At 43.9% G+C, this 17565-nt stretch overlaps 1 protein-coding gene across 2 annotated transcripts in view; it reads left to right on the plus strand.

The window, feature by feature from the left end:
• The first annotated feature begins 5017 nt into the window (after window positions 1-5017).
• The window catches only part of LOC134631652 (guanine nucleotide-binding protein G(o) subunit alpha), a 96515-nt gene continuing 83967 nt past the window's right edge, over window positions 5018-17565 (plus strand). Inside the window, exons 1-2 of one of the 2 annotated variants that reach the window (XM_063480197.1) lie at window positions 5018-5670; window positions 6440-6482. In XM_063480197.1, coding sequence (XP_063336267.1) covers window positions 5553-5670; window positions 6440-6482 — 161 coding nt within the window. In that variant the 5' untranslated portion in view covers window positions 5018-5552. The remainder of the gene's footprint in view (window positions 5671-6439; window positions 6483-17565) is intronic. The other variant, XM_063480196.1, reaches the window with a different exon arrangement.

Below are 17565 nucleotides of genomic sequence, written 5' to 3' on the forward strand. Positions count from 1 at the left end.
TGGAACTATTTTGGTCTTCATGTGAAGTATGACCCTGAAGGTAAGCGCGTCATGGACAAAAGTAAAACAGCATGTCGGATGTGCCACGCAATGCTCAATTACATGGGTGGGAACTACTGCGTTAGCGCAGTTTGCTCGTTAACGTGTTGACGCTGTCCAGCCCCACGCACGGGGCGATCCGCGGTAGCTCGTTAACGGAGATTTGCCTTGTTGTGGTGTTAATGTCATTTCAGATTAACGCTGACAGCACTAGTGGGAACACAATGAATATGACTGCACATTTACTCCGACATCATCCTAGTGCAAAGACAAGTGGAAGCAGACAAAAACAACAAGCACGCATGCTACAGACTTTACCCGAGTCATTTAGACCGCCGTTAGCACATGATTCTCCTTATGGAGACCTGATATGTTTAATATGCTGCTTAGAGTATACCCCAGAAGAAGCGTATAGTATAGCTTTTATTTTGGAAAGAGCCATTTCTCTGTAATAAACTCTCTTTTCCAAAGATGAGGGATTTCTCCATGAGATATTTATTTTTTTATTACTTTGTCGTTTCAGCAACATTAAATTTAAAAACTGTACTTTTGAGTTAAAATATATATTTATAATTTTAATAAATGACAAATTAAAAAAGCATGAACATTTTTTTGTATCGAAAAAATATCGAACCGTGACACCAAAGTATCGAACCGAACCGAACCGTGAATTTTGTGTATCGTTGCACCCCTAATAGTTAGGGCTGGACCAGGTGACCCTGAATCCTCCCTTAGTTATGCTGCAATAGGTGTAGGCTGCCGGGGGATTCCCATGATGCACTGGGTGTTTCTTCTTCACTCACTATGTGTTAATAGACCTCTCTGCATCGAATCATATCTGTTATTAATCTCTGTCTCTCTTCCACAGCATGTCTTTATCCTGTCTTCCTTCTCTCACCCCAACCAATCACAGCAGATGGCCCCGCCCCTCCCTGAGCCTGGTTCTGCTGGAGGTTTCTTCCTGTTAAAAGGGAGTTTTTCCTTCCCACTGTCACCAAAGTGCTTGCTCATAGGGGGTCATATGATTGTTGGGTTTTTCTCTGAATCTATTACTGTACGATCTACTGTACAATATAAAGCGCTATGAGGCGACTGTTGTTGTGATTTCGTGCTATATAAATAAAACTGAATAAGGCCAAAAAATTATTATATAATAATTATATCAAATGACTGTGTGACGTTGGACCCGTTACACATGGACAGAACACGGACGTAATGACAGCACTTCTTTATTTACAGATTAGGGCCACGGCCACACGTACACGGGTATTTTTGAAAACGGAGATTTTCCGTTTTCGTTTTAAAAAATAATCCCGTCCACACGTAAACGCAGAAATGAAGGAAAACGCTGCTAGGTACATGCCAAAGCAACAGGTGGCGATATATTCCTAACCGTGTAGAAATGTTGGCCAATCAGAAGTCTAGAAGCCTCGGCGGGAAATAGTAAACAAAGCTGGGGCATAGAAGCAGAACCCAGTCCTATGGCTGTGTCCCAATTCAGGGTATGCACGCTTGAAGTACGCATTTCAAGTGCGAGTACGTCACCGTCACGCGACGACGGCTGTCCCAATTCAAAGTGTACTTCAAATGCATACTCCAAATGCGCCGTCGATTTCCCCAAATATCAAGCGTGGTCCGGTGCACGCTTCGTGGTCCCATATATCCCACAATCCATAGCGCAGCGGTGGGTGTGGATAATTTTGCCGCAAAATACGGCAGAAGGGAGCGGCCGAAGAATGAACTGGCAAAAGTAAGTACTGAATATGATGTCACTTATTTATGTGCGAATGTTTAAGAACATTAAAACATTACTGTTGGCCACATGTCGGCAAAGTTATGTGACATTAGTGATGTTTGTACTTTCAGCGGTAACTTGGTTTTAAAGCCTCTACTTCTAATATATATATATATATATATATGTATATGTATATGTATATATATATATATATGTATGTGTATATGTATATATATATATATATACATATACACATACATATATATATATATATACATATATATATATATATATATATATATATGTGTGTGTATGTATGTGTGTATGTATATATGTATATATATATAATAATAATCTGACAATACATATGATATTGTCCATATTATATTAACATTACCACAGTGAGATGACTTTAGTCTCATGAGCAACATTAGCTAATTATTATTTACTAACTAATCTTGAAATGACTGTTCAGCACAGAAATGAAGCCCAACTATCATGTTTTACAGTCCCGTGGTCTCAGCCTCAGATACTCGCGGTTAGTATCATGGTTGCTAGGCAACCTGAACAGCGCGAGGAAGGCTAGACCGTCCCATTTCACAAGCGTCTCACTTCCGCACTTCCCGTACTTGTAGTACGCACCGTACGTAGTACGCGTAGTGTGCGTACTTCAAGCGTGCATACCCTGAATTGGGACACAGCCTATGTGTGGAGGGACAGTAACTGTGTGTGTATACGTAAGCATTTAAACACTGCAGAGAGTACAATTAACAGTAACAGTATTGTAGAAATTCATTTCACCGATAAACAAAACGTGGCGCACAGTGTGACGTAAAAAGGCGCACACCTTTGACCTCAGTTTTTCTCGTCCACACGTAAATGCAAAAACGGAGTTTTCGAAAATATCCACCCTGACAGGCGTTGTGGGAAATCTCCGTTTTCAGTGACCGAAAACGCCGTTTACGTGTTGACGAAAGGTGCAAACGCATAGAAAAATCTGCGTTTTCAAAAATACCCGGGTACGTGTGGACGTAGCCTTGGTTTCACTGTGGTTTTGTTTTACTGGGACACAGACACTCCCGCTCCGCTGTCACGTCCGCTCTCCTCCCCTCCGACTGTCACTGTGAACAGAGTCACAATCACCTTCACATCCCAGCACACCTGTTCACCCCGCCCCTGCGCTGCCCTGGGAGCTCACTGCCTCACCCCTCCTCTGCAGCCGGCCAGAGACCACACCCACTCCACAGACTGTTATTATAGCCTCTATGTTATCATTATTGTACTTGTTGCAGAATTGAGTTCTGCTTATCAGTCTGGATCTCCACAACAGTCCCAGTTTCTCAAGTGGCTCCTTGGGAAAATGAATGACACCCCCCGCTATAGACTTTAAACTCATACTGTATATACTTCATGTCATGCTAAATAAAGGTGTCATAGCAGAACAAGGCGTACATAACAAATGTGTTCATCTTCTCTTTGTTTATGTCAAATTACTCTGCAAATCACTATTTTGTGAACAGGAAACTATGACTCTAAAGTCTAATGTCTGATAAATTATTAGCAAAGGATGATGTTGTCTGAAGTTTTAAAAAATGATATAAATAAATCCAAATGGAGGCACGAAAACACTTACGCTGAGGAAAGCTGGGCCAGAAGCTTCTTATTTTTGCCACATAACCTCAGAGCACCCGCTGTTGCCAAGATCCAACCATTAGTCATGGCTGTAACCACTGAGGGCTTCTTTTTCTTTCTCAAAGCCAATGTCATTTTTCCCAATTGACTACAATATCAAGACTGAAATATTGCCTTCATACACAAAGTAAATAAAAGCAAGGCATCGTAGATGATCTTGTGCAAACAGAGGGGTACAAGGTGTGTATGTAATGAGTGTTTTTCCATGTCATATTGTTGATGATGCTGATTATTACCAAACCAGCCACACAATCAGCTGGAAAATGGCTCCATTTCCACAAACAGTGTGATGAGTTAGATGAACAGTGCGACTGTATGAAGCCAGCAACTCAATAAAAAAGATGTAATGGAACAGCTGCCTCCCTCAGTATTTCTTCCTTAACAATATTATGTCCATGAATACATTTGTGATATTAGAACTGCAACTGAAACGGCTGTATTGAATTATAGTCAAAATATATATAAACTAATACTGTAGCTTCAATATTTAATCTTGGATAAAATATTTGTTTGTAGGATGAAATCATGATCACTGCTAATGCACTGGCCAGTCATTTTCTCACCTAAAGAAACAATAAAGATACTTGTCTTTTTTGTTTTATGACCTTTGGTCACTCGCAGCTGTTTACCAGATGCTGAACATACGTGTTTGTGTTTACCTTAGCTAATTTATGCTCCACGTAGCTAAATGTTGTTGTTGTTGTCCAAAAGTTGATTCTGTTCATCTGGACGTAGCGTTTTGTGGGAGAAATGTTTCATCACTCATCCAAGTGACTTCTTCAGTCTCAGCTGACTGCAGGTTTCCCCAATCTTATAAACAGTACATTTTATAAGACCCCAGTCTTATAAAATGTAACCTGCAGGACACCGCCCCCGAGGCCTGGAGTTGGCCACCCCTGCTTTAAATTGTCCAACAAACTTTTGCCCTCTGAATTACAAAAATGGGGTTTTAACCTGTTTGCCAACAATGGGAATCCACCTATCCTGTACATTTCCTTCGGGGCCATTTACATACCTAAAAGGGACAATTTTCTCAAAAACTTGTGGTGGTAAAACTGAATATGCCTGTAAGGAGGTTGGGGGTACCAAATCATGAGTTTGCCTGGGGTATCAGAAAGGTTAGATCCAGCCCTGCATGTAACCACCGCACTGCTGTCTTTGGGAAGAGTCACAAAGATACTTTCAGATCAGTCCAAGTGTCTTATATAATGATGCCAGGACGTTATTACTGAAGAGAACTTCAGAGAAAGCTGCACGAGTAAAGAAATCTCATACATTTGCAGTTTTATGCGTCTGAAAATGAAATCTGCGTGCTCTATCGAGTATCCATTTAACCTTATTTTATGTGATTTTCTACGAGCCGTCGGACCTATAGACTGATCAACCTCACCGTTAACTTAACCTGGAGTCTCTTTGGGTTTAACTGTTTCTGAAGCCCATGATGGTACTATATACCAGTGCGCCACCAGGCCGCGCCACTGGGAGCGTGGACGTGCTCTCCCACATTTGTTTTCACTGCTCTGACGTCAGCAACCTGCAACTGAACGAATGAACTAACGGAGCATCGAGCCCCTACCGGAGCTACCGGGAGGCAGTAGTGTTACAGAGCGAGTCCGCGCCGCCGCCGCCCGCCCCGGAGGAGCCAAACGGAAGAACCGAGCAATGCGCACCGCCGCCCAGTAACGCAGAATAGACGAGTGGAGAAGAAGAAGAAGGAGGGAACCGTTATCGTGATTTACTAACGGAGGAAAAAAGAGAAAAGAAAGACACGGATAACGGACGGACCAGCTCCGAGACCACGCGTGAGAAGCGACCAGCTGCGGAGGCTATATCGTCTCGGTGTTGCGCTGTGGATCAAACCGAGCGGATCCCTGATTTCAATGCTTTAACGGCGCTTCTTCCGGCTGCCCAGAAAGAAGCAGAGGGATCGCAGAGGGATCGAAGCCTGAGCAGAGAAAAGGGGGGCAATAAACCAGCGAAGGAAAGAAAAAGGATTTGCAATTGAAGTTTCATTCATTCGTCTAATTATTGCGCTTTCTTCCGTGGATCCCGGTACCGATACTCTATCAAGCTGTGTTCTCTGACCATGGGATGTACTCTGAGCGCAGAGGAGAGGGCGGCTCTGGATCGGAGCAAAGCCATCGAGAAAAACCTGAAGGAGGACGGCCTCACCGCGGCAAAAGATGTTAAACTGCTGCTGCTGGGTAAGAGACTTGGCTTTAATGCCCTTCTCTTCGGCTGGTAGCGCCAGGGCTGAGAAATGAGACGCTGGGGCGGTGGAAAGGTGTGGTGTGTGTGCGTGTGCGCGCGCGTGTGGGTGGGTGTGGGTTGGTGGTGGAAAGAAATGATCACAATTGAAGGGTCGTGGTGGAAATAAAGAAAGAAAAGACAGAAACTGTCGACGTCTGTCGCAAACTATATTCAACAACAAGAACAAAGATGCGTTATGATTTTTTATTGTGCATTTGAAGGAACCTTCCTTCCTATTGCATCATTTTGAAGCCACCTGCTTGAATACGATAACGGCAGATGGTCCAAATGTTTTAACCCACAATCAGTCAGTGTGTCGGTAAAAGATGGCATCTACAGCAGAGATGTTAGCTGCAGATGGAAGCCAAGGCGAAAAAATGGCAGCATGCAGCAGTGGAGGGCCCCGCACAGGCAGCACTGCTTCATTGGTTGGGGATTGATTCATTGATTCTTTGCGCGAAATTAACCTCGAGTGTTTAATCTGTTTGACTCTGTTGCAAGATGGAGGATGGAAGAGGCTGAGGAAGAAAGGCTTCAGCCACTTTGTCCATCTCTTTCATCTCCACCCGCTGCTGCTGTGCTGTGCACATACCTCCCTGCCGCTCTCTCTCTCTTCCCTACCCCTCCTCTCTGACACTCTATCTCCATCTTTCTGTCAAACACACACACACACACACACACACACACCCTGTTTATATTGTCTTCTTGTCTCTTATCCCTCAGGGGCTGGAGAGTCAGGGAAAAGCACCATCGTCAAACAGATGAAGTAAGTCTTTCATAACCACGGTCTAATAAACCCATAGTGTGCATGTGTGTCCTTTTTCTTATGCCCCCCCCCCCTCCACTCTCTCTCTCACACACACACACACACACACACACACACACACACACACACACACACACACACACACACACACCGGTGTTGTACTGTTCCTAATTATATGTGCAGTTGTCAGAGTTGACAGTCTAGTACAACATTTTTATCTGATGCAAAATGGATCCAGATTTAATGTTTAGCTACTAAAAAAAATGAAAAACACAATTTTAAAAACATATGATTGTTCTGGAGTTTCCAAGTTTGTGCATCTGCAAAAGGACGACTGTATCGTTTGACGGTTGCAGGATGAATCATTGCTTACGGTTATGTTCAGACAGATTCAGTGGGTTTTCTCACCCACTGCAGTGACTGGGTAAGTTATGCATTCACTGTCCATTTTAAAAGCACTGAACTGTTGTTTTGGGTTTTTTTTTGTTTTTTTACTGTTAAATCCTGTAATAATACATTGTAGGAGGATTAGTTTGTGTAGACACCAGGGAAATGCTGCTACCTGTTACCTTGGTTGAATGATAATGTTCCCACACAATCATTATATAATCGTGATATTTTATTGAGCTTAAACACTTTATCCATTAGCGATTGGGCTGACTGACTCTAAAGTAAGAACTATTCTCATTTTATTCTGTAGTGGTTTTTTTTTCAGGCTCTCAAATTATTTATTTGTTGATTTCTTTTTCCTGGTGGGAGTGGTTGGGACGAGGGTTATAGGCCATCATGGACCAGTAGCCGAAAACTGAAACGAGAAACTGAGTGCGACAATATTTGACCCAAAATGTGACATAGCCGTTTTATTTCTGTAATATTTTTACTGAAACATTGTTTTACCCTGTTTGATGTGCTTTCGCCTGTGAAGGCTTACACAGTTACCAGATGTGAGTCCAGTGTAGCTGTGGCACATCTGGATTTCTCCTGTTGAGATTTAGGGCTGAGTTCAGTGGCTTAAAGTAAAGATTTCTTTCTCCTGTGGACTCACAACGATGTGCGTAATGATCCTTCTATCAGGACTTATCTGTGGCAACCTTATCATACTACTAATGCTGTTTTTGTGTTTACAGCATCGCTGCAATAATCCTATAAAGCACCTACAGGATTTACTATAGTTCCTCTTTAAGGCTGGCTGCACATAGGCTGCATATTTTAGCCGATAATAGGCTTTGGTTGTGCATGTATGGTGACGCATCACATGACAGACACGATTCAGTGGATCCAGATGAGTCTGTTGCTCAGCTGTTAATGGTCCTTCCAGCAGTGGACCAGTCCTCCCAGTGGGTTCACTGGAGTCGTTGTATGCATTGGACTGATGTAAATCGTGCACTTATAAAAACTGGCGTTAATCCATTTAGGTCTGAGTCTGTTGGTTTAATAGATTTATCTAGACGGTGCCGACAAGGTTGTTACTTTATATCCTTTATTACATAAGACAGCGTGGCTGTTTTTGACTTCTGCTCATCAATCGACACGATTTCCTGACAAAAAGGAGCCAGTTAATGCTCTTCACATCAGTCCTGCCACTTCCATGTGTCTGCTGTCTGGTTACAGTCTGCAAGAATGGATGTCATGTTGAAACTAGACGTAGTACGCGCTACAAATTCTTGGTTTTATCCACTACGCTCTATACTCTTATCAGGGGTCGTTCTATTTGTGGGTATCGAGCAGCGTGATGCAGCGTGACCACATCAGAGGCATTTTCAAAGTGCCAAAAATGGACTACTGTATAAATTGTAAAATCAATTAGAGCATTTGTGTTTCTTTATAAACGATCTAAACTTTTTTTTCCAGAGTGGCGGTCAGCGCCCTGCGAGGGAAGCCTTTTAGGTGCTCTAGTGTTTCCTGAACCGTCAGAGCGGAAACTCCTCGCTGCATTTTCTTTCACAGTGTGCCTTCAACATCGGGGCGTGCCCGAGTGACCTGCTGCTGTTAGTGGGACTGCTTTCTTCACACAGGGAGGACGAGTGGATTAGATTAAGGTTTAGATTTAACGGCGTGTCCACCGAGCTGCGGTGTATCCGTGTGGCAGCTGCGTGTGTGTGATCTCAATGATTGGAAGTAGGGAGTCTATTATAGCAGCACTTTGTATAACACAGCATAGACACAATAGTGTGCACCGTGCACGGGTGAAGTCGTTTAGGTCTGTGCCCGTTCTCCTTTAGAATGCAGATTATTGCTTTCCGATGTGATGCAATCACTGAATGACAGTAGCTCATGACAAAGCAGCGATAACATCTCTGAGGGGAACGCAGGTGCTCGTCGGTGTGTGCGTGTTAGCGATAGTGGATTAAGTACAGCAGTGTGTGGATGACTAAGCTCTGATGGTGTGAAGCTGCAGCATGGTCCACTGTAGGACTGCACTTCTGAGACAGTAAAGAGGAAGCAGGATGACGAACTGAGGAAGAACATGTTTGACTGTGCAGAGATGGGGAACTGGTTTCAGAATCATGTCAATGACTGGATTGTGTGCGTTTTTGCATAAGTACGTACACGATGTTATCTCGTGTGTAACGTTTGGGCCGCCAGCTCGAGGGACCTGGTCATGTGTTAACAGCATATCACTGTGTGTGTGTGTGCACAAGGAGACACCATCTGTTTATGGGGCCTGTGTGTGTTTAGACGTGTGCAAATGTTCTCTCGCTGCCCAGCTGGCAAACTGACCTCTCCAGCAGCGTTCACTGTGAGCATGTGAGAAAACTAATTTAATGTCGGGATATTTTCATATCATTAAACAGGAGCGAGGAAGAAGCCGCCGTCAGGCAAAGTGAGGAAGATATTAGAGGTTGTTCCCAGCGATGTGATTAAGTACAGCCCTCTGTCCTGTCAGAGTGGCTGTGAGTAGGCTGCACTCTGCCCTGAAAGGCTTTGCTTTAGGGGCTGCTCCTGGAAGGGCAAACTCCAGAGATGGGTGTAAGCGTACCAGGAAATGGATTAATTATTTCTGGAGATGTAAGATTTATATTTTATAGGTTTGCCTAATGACCTAGCAGCAGTTTAAGGATAAAATAGCAAAATCGTTGCTGAAACAAGTGGAATTTCCAGCAGTTTCAAATCATAGCGTTCAAGATCCAAACATTGCTGTTTTATAGCTGACACGCTGTTCTCGTGGACTTGGTGCATGTCACGGCCGCTTGATGCATTTTACAATGCTAGCATAGCCTTTATTTATTTTTGTAAACCATGTTTTTGGCCCTCAGGTACGCAGATGTTTGAAATGACTCAAAGGGTGAGGTGTTACCAGCACGCTTGTATTTTGGTCCTTGTGTAGTCGTAAAGCCTCAGTTTAGCTGAGCTGTCATGCTTATCACACATTCTAATCACAAATTGGTCTGTAAAAAGAAAAATCATAAAGGAGTCATTCAGGACATCTTTTGACACGTTATTAAATGTCTGTGTAATTTCTCTTTCAATCATTGACAGTATACAACACATGTAAGCCCAGACTGTTAAACACATCATGAGTTAAATGCACTTTATAGTCACAGAGGAGGCCTGCATTGCTCACTTAATAAAGATGTTGTTGAGTAACTGACTTTTACCCAAACAGGGCAGAGACGCTCGTTTCATCATCCCTGCTTAGGAACACTTAAAGCAGTGGGAATGTTAAGCTCGGGATCGCGACGTGCTCAAACAAACCAACATCAGTGATTATTGGTTTTTGGTGTTTTTCTGTGGAGATTTATGCAGTAAAATGGTTATTCTGAAGTAGTTCATTCAACATGAAATATCAGCTTTCAATTTTGTATTGATTTAAACTGACGCGAAGAAAATTGTGAACCAAACTTGTATGAATTCATAAATCTTTGTCCAGTTATTTTGATTAGAGTGTGTTTTAGCATCAAAGCAATTTAAGTCAGTTATTCTCCCCGTGTGTGTGTGTGTGTGTGTGTGTGTGTGTGTGTGTGTGTGTGTGTGTGTGTGTGTGTGTGTGTGTGTGTGTGTGTGTGTGTGTTCCTGTCTAGCTATCTTTGTGAAGACCGAAATCTGCATTCTACTATACTTGTGAGAACCAACAGTCACTTGTGAGGACACACACACCGTCCTCACAAGTTTGAAGCCTTTTTGAGGCTCAAAATGTGGTTTTAGTGTCAGGGTTACAATTAGGTTATGGTTAGGTTTAGGGTCAGGGTTAGGCATTCATTTTTAATGGTTAGGGTTAGGGTAAGGGGCTAGGGAAACCATTATGTCAATGAGGGTCCTCACTAAGGTAGCTGAACGGGCTTGTGTGTGTGTGTGTGTGTGTGAGACACACAATGCCTCCTTTTCTGTATTTCCCTCTCGTCTTTATCTCTGGCTTTCTCAGTCTGTGTATATGTGCGCTTGTGTCTTGCTGACACGATCGGAGGCGACCGGCCGAAGGGAGAACAAACGGCGTCCGTCGCGGCTGCGCTGCTTCCCACAGGCTGTTCCCACCGTGTGTGTGTGGTTTCTCTCTCTAGAACACAAGATAATTAGGTTTAAGCCTCAGAAGAGGAGAATAGAAGGGGGAAGGGAAGCAAAACTGAGGAAAAAAAGATGGTGGTGTTTTGCTCAGAGAAGCAAAGGAGCGTTATAGATGGAAGGAGGCAGAATTTAATGAAGGCAAAAAAATACCCAGTGCATAGAAACGGGGCAAAGAATTGCAGTCTGCAAACAGGGGATAGAAAAGACTGAAATTACAGGAGAAAATAGGAAGTGTGACAGTGATGGAAACAAGAATAAAGTAGGAGAACAAGAAAGGAAAGAGGGAAGAACACAAAGAGCGAGGAGGAGAGTCCCAGGGACAACACTCTGAAGCAGTGAGGCAGGAGAATTCAATTTCTTCTTTCTCAAAGGACAGAAAAGTGTTGTGGGAGTGTGAAAGGAAACAGGATAGGAGAGAAGAGGGTGCAGCGATATACGAGGAGGGAGGATGAGTGTGAATCAGACTGGGAAGGTAAGAGGAGGAAGATGAAGACATTTTGAGCTACAGAGGAGAGATCGGCAAGTGAAACAACATGTTCTCACTTATTCAGCAAGCTAGAAGAAGTGACCAAGAGAGTCAAGGACAAAGAGCAAAGAGCACTTCTCTCCTGGACTCTGTTCTCCTTGATAATTATTAGCTGCCTTTTTCTGAGACGCTCAGACTCCAGCAGAGGAACTGGACTGCAGAGAGCAGGGGCAGCTCGTGCTGGCACCAACTCCAGTGTGGCATGGAGAGGCTGTCTACAACTGGTCGTCTGAAATGGTCCGTCAGCTAGATAGTCATCCTTCATTGGCCAAATGTAGCTATGGGCGTGCTCTTTACTGGAATGATTTGATTGGACACCTCAGTGAGCCATGAACTAACAGCAGGGGTCATCATAGCTGTGCGTGCGTGTGTGCATGTGATGCCCTTTTTGTTTAGTGTCTCAATCAGATCTGCATGTTGTAAATAGTCAAATTTGAACTCTGCTATCAAAACCTTATCTGTGCATGCACACCGAGACACGTACTTCTTATCCCAGGTGAAGAAACTTCGGCACTTCCTTTTTTCGTCTCCTCCCTTGAACTCACCTCTTCACAGTAATCTTCAGTTGTTCTTATTTCCAGGCTGTAAGTCAGTCTTTACAAACTGATGCTTAAATATCAGACCTTTAAAAGTTGATCAGTTCCACTTGGAAATCACAAGAAGTACAACACTTACGTTATTCAAATATCAAAGGCAAACATCCCAGAAAGGCCGTGTCAAATTTCCAGGAAATTGTTGGTAGAAGAAGTCTTCTTTGTGACTGTTGAAGGCCTTTGAAAAAATCTCTTTCCTGCAGGAATGATGACATCAAAGCTGATTTTGTATTTGATTTGTTATGTATCCTATTACCTGAATGACTGTTAACCTCAATCAACTAGCTTTTAATAATGATGGTCTTTACCATAGACTGCAGTTGAGGACAGAATCACTGATTTTAGTTCAATCAGACTAACGTCTTGTTTTGTCTGTGTTTGTGTTAGCAACATGTTTCTCTGATCCCTCGTGAAACCAAATCTGCGCGAGAAGAATCTTCCAAAATAAAATGAGTCAAAAAGGTGCCTTTTTCTACTCGGTGTCTGCTGCGGGGTGTTTATGTGAGCATCCAATAGTTAATTGGTATAAAATCAACTGGTGACATTAAGAACTAGTGATCTTTATAAAAGAGCTCTTCATAAAATCCCTCTTGTTGCGCCGTGCAGAGATCTTGGTATAGTCACACGTTTTTCCCCTTTTTTTATTTGGTCGTTTTTATCTGCAGCTAATCGTGCAGCAGCTTTATTACTCGGGTAACACAACAGGCTCTTTGAATATGCTGCAAATCTTTCTGTGTTTATTGTCCTACCTGTCCTCCATTTCATTTTTATTATATTAAAGTCATGCGCACACATACAAAAACATTCCCCTCTAGTCTTTCTTTATCCTTCAAGCTCAGGTCCTCTACCAGATGCCTGGGAGCCTGAGGTCCTGCGCAGTGTCTTAGCTCAGAGGTTCCCAAAGTGTGGGACCCGCCCCCTAGGGGGGTTCAGAGCCATTGGAAGGGAGGGTGCATGTGGTGGGGCGTGGTCTGCGGTGCCGTGCAGGGAGGGCGGACACACCTGCACGGCATCCTTAATCACGCCCGCCGAGTTAAAACACGGGGACTCGGGGGTTGGTGTGTGTTGTGTTGTGGTGTGATCTGAATAAAATGGCTCAAAACACTGATCCCTGGACCCGCCGTGTCTCATTCACACCACAGCGCGGTATGAAAAGAAAGAAAAAAAAAAAGAACTCTTGGACACTGCAAGCATCATGGACAGGTTTTTGACGGGGCTCCCACACAAACGCAAAGCAGGAGATGAAGCATCGCTGAATATGTTTCCAAACCGACTTCCTTCCAAGCCAAAGACTAGAAAATATAATGAAGCAAATCTTCGCTTTGGCTTCAGCTGCACAAGTGCTGAGGTAGGTCTCCCCTGCAGAATTGGTTTTCCCTTCGTCGGGAGCAGCGCTGGGATCTTCAAATCACGGACAAACAGGATCCCACAGCTGTTTATGTTTTTAAACCCATTTTGCACAGAGAGACATTTTTTGAAAAATGTATTGATAGCAATGTTGAATATTATTACACAGGAAAAAAAACAACTACACGTAAAATAATCACACCGTGACGCCTCTGCCTTTCTAAATGGAGGGACAGTAACTGCGTGTGTAAATGTAAGCGTTTAAAACCTGCAGATAGTCAGATTAACAGTATTGTGTCTCTATCTGCCATTCTGCAATTTATCTCATGTAAACAATAACGTGGCGCACAGCGTGACGTGAAAAAAGGCACATACCTTTGACGTTGCGAGACGAACTCTGTATTCCTCGTCCACACGTAAACGCAAAAAAGGAGTTTTAAAAAAAATCTCAGTTTTCTTGTAAAACAAAGCAAAAAAAAGTTTGGGAACCACTGTCTTAGCTGTTCCTAGGACTGCGCTCTGCTGGACAGAGCTCTCTGATGTTGTTCCTGGGATCTGCTGGAGCCACTCCCCCATCTTGGGAGTCACTGGGACCACTGTTAGCTTCACCCTCCACATCTTCTCCAGCTCTTCTCTGAGCCCTTGATATTTGTCCAGTTTCTGTGTTCCTTCTTCCTGATGTTGCTGTCATTCAGTATTACTACGTCCATCACTACAGCCGTCTTCCTCTGGTTGTCCACCACTACTTTGGTTAGCCACAGTCCCACAGGATTTTAGCTTGGTCATTCTCCACCACCCTTGGGGGCATCTCCCATTTTGACCTCGGGAATTCCAGGCCGGCCACTTGGTTATGGCATTCCATGTATGTCCTGCCTGCTAGCATCTTGCACCCTGCTGTTATGTGCTGGATTGTCTCAGGGGCATCTTTACACAGCCTGCATCTGGGGTCTTGCCTGGTGTGATAGACCCCAGCCTCTATGGATCTTGTTCTCAGAGCTTGTTCCTGTGCTGCCATGATTAGTGCCTCTGTGCTGTCTTTCAGTCCAGCTTTGTCCAGCCACTGGTAGGATTTCTGGATATCAGCCACCTCCTCTATCTGCCGGTGGTACATACCGTGCAGGGGCCTGTCCTTCCATGATGGTTCCTCCTCTTCCTCAGCCTGAGGTATTCACTGAGCACACGGTCAGTTGTGTCCATCTACCTGATGTACTCATGGATGTTCGTTGTCTAAACCTGGACAGTGATTCCTAGGTTTTTATGTCAGGCCACTGACATAAAGACAAGAAAGCTCCTGACCATGCATGGAGGGTTTCCAGCATCCTGAGGCTGTACGCTAAGCGGAAGGAAGGGGGCCGGGGACTGGTGAGTGTCAGCACCACAGTCCAGGATGAGACAACGAACATCCACAAATACATCACGAAGATGGCCCCAACTGACAGCGTGCTCAGTGAATACCTCAGGCAGCAGAAACCCAAGAAAGAGGAGGAAGGCGAGGAACCATCATGGAAGGACAGGCCCCTGCACGGTATGTACCACCGGCAGATAGAGTAGGTGGCTGATATCCAGAAATCCTACCAGTGGCTGGACAAAGCTGGACTGAAAGACAGCACAGAGGCACTAATCATGGCAGCACAGGAACAAGCACTGAGCACAAGATCCATAGAGGCTGGGGTCTATCACACCAGGCAAGACCCCAGGTGCAGGCTGTGTAAAGATGCCCCAGAGACAATCCAGCACATAACAGCAGGGTGCAAGATGCTAGCAGGCAAGGCACACATGGAACGCCATAACCAAGTGGCCGGCATAGTGTACAGGAACATCTGTGCCGAGTATAACCTGGAAGTCCCGAGGTCAAAATGGGAGACGCCCCCAAGGGTGATGGAGAATGACCGAGCTAAGATCCTGTGGGACTTCCAGATACAGACGGACAAAATGGTGGTGGCTAACCAACCGGACATAGTGGTGGTAGACAAACAGAAGAAGACGGCCGTAGTGATCGATGTAGCGGTTCCGAATGACAGCAATATCAGGAAGAAGGAACACGAGAAGCTGGAGAAATACCAAGGGCTCAGAGAAGAGCTCGAGAGGATGTGGAGGGTGAAGGTAACGGTGGTCCCCGTGGTAATCGGAGCACCAGGTGCGGTGACTCCCAAGCTAGGCGAGTGGCTCCAGCAGATCCCGGGAACAACATTGGAGATCTCTGTCCAGAAGAGCGCAGTCCTGGGAACAGCTAAGATACTGCGCAGGACCCTCAAGCTCCCAGGCCTCTGGTAGAGGACCCGAGCTGGAAGGATTGACCGCCCGCAGGGGCGAGTGGGGAATTTTTATATATATAAAAAAAACACCCATCTCACCCAAAAAACACACACATATATATATATATATATATATATATATATATATATATGTGTGTGTGTGTGTGTGTATATATATAATATGCTTTCTTTCTATCTTGGTCTGGATCATTTGTATAAAGCCAGGTCATTATGACTGTGTGTGTGGTCCGTGCGCTAATCAGGGCTTCTTATAAGAAACAAAGGTCTTTTGTTATAGGGAATTGTGTGTGAGTGTGTGTGTGTGTGCAGTTACACACACTTGAAAGTGTCTTTTTCTTGGTGCTTTTGTTTGTGTGGCTTTGTGGTTGTGTGACTTTTTTTTCCGTGTGTGTTAGAGCTATTTGGCAGATTTCATGTCAGTTCAGTGCACTGCGAGACAATGGAGTCTTGTTACAATGACCACACTCAGCTGATATAAAGTCAGCTGAGTGTGACTGTGGCTGTGTAGCTGAAAGAGTGTCTGGTTAAATGCATGTTTGTATTTTTGGATTTGTATCATAGCTAACTGAGAGCAGACATACACAGTAATACAAAAAATGTAACTATCCCACGGCACTGTAAACTGTAACATATACGAGGTTTATTTTTGATTCAGTTTAAGTATGTTGCAGTATGAAGTATGTTGCATTAAATTGTAAAACATTTTACTTTTTTCCTTTCATGTTTGCTTTACTAACAAAATACAAAGTGATAAAGAAAAACTTGATAATGAGTATATAGATGTGCATATATACGTACAACAGCAGTCAGCTGATTAATTATCCAAAATATTCATCTGGTGTCACAGTTTTAGACTCAGTTTTTGCATCTCCAGGTTGAATCCTGATATTTGGATACGTATCATTAACACGAACAATTTAAACTTCTGCTCCCACTGGAAGAACCAAAGTCACTTAAAGCTCGCTTAGCATTGTGTTTATCTACTGAAATGATTGAGATAAAGAGACCTTTTTGAAATAAGACAAGCAGCAGCAGTATTTTGCTGTCTCTGTCAGGCCTGTCTGGGGTTCAGGTGTGCCCATTTTCTTTTCATTTGTTTCTACTCGATCGGCCTGTCGGTTGCTCCCTCAGTAAGTTAATATTGACACAGGAGAGGACAGGTAACCTGAATAATTACATTTTCATTTATATCAGAGGTGAGCTACTGTCACTGATGACACACGAGCAGCAGTGGTGACACAGCATGTGTCAGATGTAAGCATAAAAGTAGCCCAGGTTGTGTTTCCACTGAAAACTTTAGTTACATAACTGTGTATTTAACACTTTAACAAACACTAAACTAACAGGAGCCGGCACAATGCGTAATACAACTGACATTTCTTCTACCTGAACTGTGTCTTGGGTCGAGCTTTTAACCGGCTGTTTAAAGGCCTGCGTGTGGGTAAGGCTGCTTTAGCTGCCTGCTTTGAGCTGTCAGGCTAATACAGAGACCCACACCTGATTCTGCCCCGAGGCCACTTCCTGTGCCTTGCCCCTGGTCTTTCTCCCAGCTTTCCTGTCTTCTCACTACTGTCCCATCAAAGAAAGGCTAAAAGCAGTGCAGCGGCAGAAGTAATATCCATTCACCGTTTGCTCTTCCTGTCATATATAGTGCAACTAACGAGTGCTCCAGCAATGCTCAGTTGAGTCATTTGTTTACTTTTGGGTTGCACATCACCAGCTGCTAGCATCTCCTCCTTCCTAGCCTGGTTGTACTCAATGGTGTATTTGTGCCTCGCATGATAAAACGAGTGTGTAGTTTCAACTTTCAGCAAGCAGGAACTATTTTCTTGCATATT

Source organism: Pelmatolapia mariae, linkage group LG7 (genome assembly GCF_036321145.2).
Source record: "Pelmatolapia mariae isolate MD_Pm_ZW linkage group LG7, Pm_UMD_F_2, whole genome shotgun sequence".
Lineage (NCBI taxonomy): Eukaryota > Metazoa > Chordata > Actinopteri > Cichliformes > Cichlidae > Pelmatolapia > Pelmatolapia mariae.